The following is a 6,758-nucleotide window of genomic DNA, read 5'->3' on the forward strand; positions in this document are numbered from 1 at the left end:
CTGTGGAGTAATAGAGCTGCAGAAGCCCAAGGCAAATCAACCATATTAATCCACGCGGGCAGCACAGTGGCTCAGTTGGTAGAGCCGTTACCCTCAGTGAGGTCGTCAGATCGAATCCTGGCCAGGGGCCTTTCTGTGTGGAGTTTGCATGTTCTCTACATGCATGTGTAGGTTTTCTGCAGGTACTCTGGTTTCCTCCCACAGACAAGTGTCCCTGTGATAGACTTATCAAGCGAGGGACTATGAAGTTCTCTTTGAGATATGTGCAGACTTGATACGGATTTAAAAAATAAAAAAAACCACAACTGCATTATTCTTTTTTTATTTATCACAATGTGGGTGGGGGAACAGTTTTACTGAGCCTGCTGCTGCTGATCTGGCATGCTCCTGATGATGTCAGAATCGCCTGAAGAAACAAAGGATGAGCAAAGTCAGTGAAAAAAAGTCACCTTGTATACTGCTCTAATACAAAAGAAAAAGTAGTGCTACTATTTTAAAACTTCATAACAAAAACAATGTTAAATGTAAATGTTACAGCAAAGACATATGAACAGCACTGGCAGTTCAGCAAAGTGCTCCAACAGCTTAATTCTAGTGAACCGCCAGTCCTGAACTGGATCACTTTGAGCAGGTTCAACAGGCACTAAATTCACACAAAGCACACTAAAAATACTTAAAAGCCTTCACAGTTAACCATGATCAGTCTGTGAGCTCATGTAAATTCAGACATTGCTATGACATGTTGAGCCGAGTCTGTCTGTTTGTCCCGAGTAAGGATGAACGGGTCTGAGGACACTACACGTCCACGGACCTGCTCACTAGTATCAGCTCTTTTGTCAACAAAAAAGTACAATAACCTGAACCAATCACAAACATAAATTTGTTTCATATCTTTTTAAAACTCATTTAAGCTCAAGAACGAGTCATAAATCTCCCTAGTTGACCTATGAACACCGTGAAATTTAAATCAGCTGCACAGAACAAGCTTCTGTTCATTTGCATGGTACAGCAGAGAGAACATGGGTGCTCACCAGGATCAATGATGGCCAGTGTGCACACCCTGTAGTACTTGCCACAGGCTGTACCCAGCTCAATGTTGTTTCCACTGTAATGGTGGACACCGGTCTTGGCCAGCATAGCGTAGTACTCAATCTCAGATTTCCTGGATAGGAGAGAGACAAAATGCAACGTGTGAGTCAAAGCAGATGGCCTTTGTTACGGGGAACATTAAAAACAACTGTCAGGTAATGGTGCATCAAAAACCTGAGTTTAACAAAATAAGGAGAAAAAGACATGGTTCATGTTTTATTTTAAGTAGAGTAGTGGTGTGTAGTGTCTTATTCACTGCAGATACCAGTTCTGTGAACCAGAAATAATTGTCAGACATTAAGTAACCAAGTTAGGGGTGCACGGATTGCAGTTTTCTGGCCAATCATCAGTAAAAAGCCTGACCTACCGATTCTGATTTTGTTTTATAAACGACACTGTCAGGTGTTATAAGGTCACAATGCACCTTCATTTTTCCAATATTACTTTATTGAAAAACATACCCTTGAACAATATCCTAGAAACAATACAAACTGGTTTTAACTGGCCATGAGGTAGTGCTCTGAAATATAAATGAAGTTTAGATAATTGTTAAAAGTAAAAAAAAAAAAAAATTTTAATCTGTAAAATCGGTTTTTCATTTAAGTATCGTCAGATTTCCCAAAATTAAGGAAATTGGGGCCGATAAATCAGCTGGCCGATTTATCGGTGCACCCCTAAACCAAGTGCTCATAACTTGGACAGTTGAAGGGTGAAATTGTTCAGCAACTAAACCACCTGAAAAAACTTGACAAATATAAAGAACATTGATGATCCCCCCCCATCCTTAGATAAATAACTTTGCTAATTGGCATTTATAATGTATGTGAATGTTTTTGTTCAGTGCCTTGAGATAACTTCTGCTGTGACTTGATGGTATTTAAACAAACTGAATTGAATATGAATCAAGAGTACCGGTATTTACGCAAAATTCAATAATGAAGAGTGGTCCACATTCATACACAGACTATTTGACACGGGTCTAGTATGTATAACTAGTATAAAAATAAAAGCTCTGTTAAGGATGCTACAAACATGCAGGTAAAAATGTGATATTTTTATTTATTTTTTAACCTTTATTTAACCAGGCAAATCCCACTGAGATCACAGATCTCTTTTGCAAGGGAGGCCTGGGCCTGAAGGCAGCCTAACATGCATGGTTTTTAATCAATAAGCATGCATAACTAGAAACGTATAAACTCATTTGAGTCCAATTATTAACAAATGTGTAGTATAAATCTGTGAGAATACAACTTACAAAGTTCAATTAAAAAACATTATACAACATTCAAATTTGCATTATAAGTTGTTGCTTTTTATATTAATGCATAATTGTGTAGTCGTGAATACAAAATAATTTAAGAATGTGACTTTATATGAATTTAAAACAGACTCAATAATAGAGTGCAGGATGCATTGATAACAGTAGCACGCTTTTAACTTAATAGATCCAAGATAACAATGAAAAAAAAGACAACAGTTTATATAGATACCTTAATAAAATGCAATAACTATGTAGTAATTATAATAATTGGCATATTACATTGAAGACCGCATGTGCAACTGCTGATATCGATGCATTTTGTGCCATCTTTAAGGTTGTAAATACATGTCCTTTCCTATTAAAAAAATGCCCCAAGAACAAAAAGAATCAAGTAACTGAGGACAAAAACATGTTCATAGTGTGGAGATTTTTTAAGATAAACATAGGTGATGGTAGAATAGCAGACTGTTTGGTGTGTTCCTAATAAAAGAAATATGTTTCTAAAGTCTTGGTCTAATATTTATGTACTCATTAACTACTCGGAGTACTCAGTATTGGCAAGTACTCAAACTTGAGTATTTGTACTTAGTCTGAAAGCAAATGGTATCGGGACACAGCTTTTATCTGTAAAAGTGTGATTTTTTTAAAATAGCGTCATTCCAGCAGCGGTGGCTTGAGTGGTTAGAGCAGTTGTCCTCAATGCGAAATTGGGGGTTCGAATCCACCAGTAGTCACATGTCGAGGTGTCCCTGGGCAAGACACTAAACCCATCATTGCCTCCAATGTGTGACCATTGGTGTATGAATGTGATAAAGCACGGATTAATGTCTTTTTAGAATGATTTGTTCAACTAGCTTTGTAGAAATCTAGTAGAGTGCTGTATGAATGGGCAAATGAGGGCACAGATTGTAGTGTAAAGCGCTTTGAGTGTCTTGATAAGATAGAAAGGCGTTACATAAGTACAGTCCATTTACCATAATCTGCTATTTCAGGAAAGTATTAAGTCCTCTGAAGGCAAAGTCATCACAGCTGAAACAGCACTAACCTACAACACTGATGTCACTAAGCTTTAGCATCACTGTAAGTGATTTAAATCACACCCAACCAAATCTGATTAAACCAGAAAGCATCATTATAGGAGCAAATTTTTTGAATGCACCGTCATAAACAACTGTTCCATCCTGAAAATGGATGTGGACAATCTGATACTCCTTTAGAAAAAGAATCAAACTAGACTTGTGTGCATTTTACTCTGCCCCTGTGTTTTAAAGTTTATTTTATTAAAACCTATACCTGTTAGGAATAAGTTTTACTAAAGTTTATATTTATTCAATTCAAAAAGTTGACTTTAAGCTCTAAACATGTGGGAAGACCTAATAAACAAGGATACAGTAGAAATAAGGCTTTTAACAGGATATTAGGTTAAAAACATTGCTTGTTAATGCAATATTAGCTCTGGTTTTAACGTTATTCACTGCAGATGTGTTGACATACCTGAGGGCAGGGCAGTTGTTGGCCAGGATAACCAGCTTGGCTTTTCCCTGACGGATCATCTTCTGGGACTGCTTGTAGCCCAAGACGTACTTCCCGCTTTTCATCACCAGTTGGAGACGAGAGTTTATAGACTCCATGGACTTTTTCTGAACAAAAAAAATCCAAAAATTAAGCAATGGCAGAAAAGCAATTACAAACCAACCCGAAAATTGCAAAAAATAAAAATGACAGCACAAACGGATGTAATGATTAGCTCTTGTGTGCTTCAACATACACTGCCGATACCTTTCTACGTTCTTGGCATTTTCCTCATTTTAGCATTAGCTTCCAAGCCGGTTTGAACGGTTTTAAAAGCTTAAAACACAAGTTAGCGTCACCATACCTGATAGACACGACTAAACAACACATAACGCGAGTATAGAGTATCTAAAGTAGACAAAAATTTCAACACAGCTACATTTATAGTGAATTAGCTGCAACATTTCAGCTACAATGCTAGCAGGCCCCGACAGAAACAAATCTCCATGTGAGGGTGCCGTTTGGTCCAGCCGCAGCGCGTGCGCTCCGGCACGAGCTAACTTCACTCACCGTCTTCTTAGCGGCCACCATGTTTGCGGTTTAGTCCGAACAGGCCAACCTAGCAAGAAAAGAGCGACAGGAGAAGGCTATAGTTAAGCTCTGACATGTGACAAATGTCCAGAAAAATAACAATTTTATGTCATAAAACTCAGAGCTCGTCTTACTGTGAGCTAACTCCAATATGGCCTCGGAGAGAAAGGAAGTCCCATGGTGCATCGCGGTGGTATCTGTCTCTAAACCTGCGCGAAGCTATTGCGCAGAACGAAAAAGGAGGAATTACCTCATTTCATCTAAAGCTGATTTACTGGGGCATGGAATAAAGCTTTACAGAGCCTAAATGTGAATAATCCGAGATACTAGGATAAGATAAATGTTAGTACAACCATCTTTTTTCCCCCCATAAAATGGCTCAGGTATAGAAATCCTTTAGCTACAGGAGCACAAAAAATATAAACTCTTGTATTTCTTCATTAATGTTTCTTTTTCATTCAACCTTTATTTATACAGGCTAGTCTCATTGAGTCACGAGGACTCATTTACAAGAGGGACCTGTTCCAGACAGAACATATAAAGTACAGACAACAAACGATGACAACAATGAACTAGAGTAAAATTGCAGTTAAAATAAGAGTAGTGTATAAAACAATAAATCGGGGAGCCGTAAAACAGGGTGAAATACTAAAAACAAGAACATATTTGCTTTCACTTTTCTATTGACATTATCAAATGTTTGAAACTCCTGAAATAAATCAAGGTGGACAGCTTCAGTTCTTGTTGCAAAGTGTTCCAGGTTGCAGGAGCAAAGAAAAGGCCTTTTTGCCAAGTTCAGTCTGTACTGAGGGAACGCTGCAGGTAATGATGTCCTGAGAGCGCATGTTGTAACTGCACTGACGGTGTGACATGTGGGAGGAGATTTAAGAAAGTAGTAGACCAAGGAGGGATTTATAGATGAAAATGAACCAGCGTTAGAGCCTACGTGTAGATAATGATGACCGACCAATGAGTACAGAGTGCAGTGATGGGTACGGTAGTTACAACCAGTTATGAATCTTAGCACGCCATGGCAGCATCCAATATCTGCAAGGAGCTGGCAGGGGCATTCAGGTAAATAGTGTCACCATAGTCAATGGCCGGTATAGCGGTTATAAGGCATTTTCTGGCATTCAGAGATAAACAGGATCTACCTCTGAAAAAGAAAACCCGTTTTAATTTCAGTTTCTTTATCAGGTTTTCAATATGTGGTTTAAAAGAGAGATGTGCATCGACCAAAATTCCCAAATATTTGTAAGAATCTACAAACTCAATAGGAACACTGTGCATGGATTGAGATAGGAGGAAGAGTTGCTGGCACCGACTTTCTGTTGGAAAACAACATCCCTTTGGTTGTGTCAGCATTTAGCACCAGCTTGAATCTGGCTGAATGATGTTTCTAACACAGATTCAGATTATCATACAGTTCTAAAGTAGTTTATCATAATTACTACTGTACTAATGTTACTAATACAAATACCAATATATGCTAATGTTACAAAACAAAAATCCAAAATTATAAATGACTTTGTCACAAAGGCTGAGCAAAAAGCCAGTAAAGATGCAAAATAAATCTGAGCATTAAACAAGTCTAAACATAAAATACCTAAATCAATAGAGCCTATTTAAAATTATATGAATCTAATAAAATCAGGAATAATTAAAGATCCTTCATAACTGTTTTTTTAGGAAGTGATGCAAAACATTTCACCAGTCTAGCCTCATCCCTTTAGGAAGCTCCAAAACAAGAGATTTAATTAAAGGACACCCCCCCCCCCCACACACACACACACACACACATTTAGGCAAAAAGCATTACCACATTATATGCAAATGTGGCAGGTGATAATAGAAATACCCAAACAAAAAAACTAAACAAATCGTATATGCATACATTTTATATACAGTTTGTTCTCTATATAATCTTGCAATTTTGGTTGAGTTTCACTGAAGAACTCTTTTAGGGGCTCTAACATGCAACATAACTTTCAAGAGGTGCCACCAGCCGAATAATGCACATTTGTCCCAGAAACAGCCTCATAAAAACAGTTACAAAACATAAAAAATAAACAAAAAAAGTTACATGCACTAATTACTTGGACCCTCCCATCCATTATAGCAAAAGAAAACCTATTGGAGGAGTATGCGTAATAACGCACGGCACTATAGGAATTTCACCTCTCTCTCTCTCTTTCTCTCTCTCTCTTCTCTTTCTCTCTCTCTCTTTCTCTCTCTCTCTCTCTTTCTCTCTCTCTCTTTCTCTCTCTCTCTCTCTTTCTCTCTCTCTCTTTCTCTCTCTCTCTCT

At 37.8% G+C, this 6,758-nt stretch overlaps 1 protein-coding gene across 1 annotated transcript; it reads right to left on the bottom strand.

Annotated features, from left to right (window-relative positions):
* Positions 1 to 306: 306 nt before the first annotated feature.
* On the bottom strand, positions 307 to 4,632 carry rpl30 (ribosomal protein L30). Its single transcript, XM_037693742.1, has 5 exons — positions 4,588 to 4,632; positions 4,433 to 4,481; positions 3,845 to 3,990; positions 1,032 to 1,162; positions 307 to 406 (listed from the first exon to the last, which is right to left on the bottom strand). Exons 2-5 carry the CDS (start codon positions 4,451 to 4,453, stop codon positions 354 to 356), a joined length of 351 nt encoding a protein of 116 aa, XP_037549670.1. The 5' UTR covers positions 4,454 to 4,481; positions 4,588 to 4,632; the 3' UTR covers positions 307 to 353.
* Between the last annotated feature and the right edge of the window lie 2,126 nt (positions 4,633 to 6,758).

The sequence above is a fragment of the Nematolebias whitei genome, chromosome 19 (assembly GCF_014905685.2).
Source record: "Nematolebias whitei isolate Nwh7 chromosome 19, NemWhi1, whole genome shotgun sequence".
Classification (NCBI taxonomy): Eukaryota; Metazoa; Chordata; class Actinopteri; order Cyprinodontiformes; family Rivulidae; genus Nematolebias; species Nematolebias whitei.

Coding starts and splice junctions, on each gene's coding strand:
- rpl30 (XM_037693742.1), bottom strand. CDS start 4,453: ATGGTGGCCGCTAAGAAGACG. Junction 1,163..3,844: donor AACAACTGCCCTGCCCTCAG/GTATGTCAACAC, acceptor TCTCCTATCCAG/GAAATCTGAGATTGAGTACT. Junction 407..1,031: donor ACTGGCCATCATTGATCCTG/GTGAGCACCCAT, acceptor TTGTTTCTTCAG/GCGATTCTGACATCATCAGG.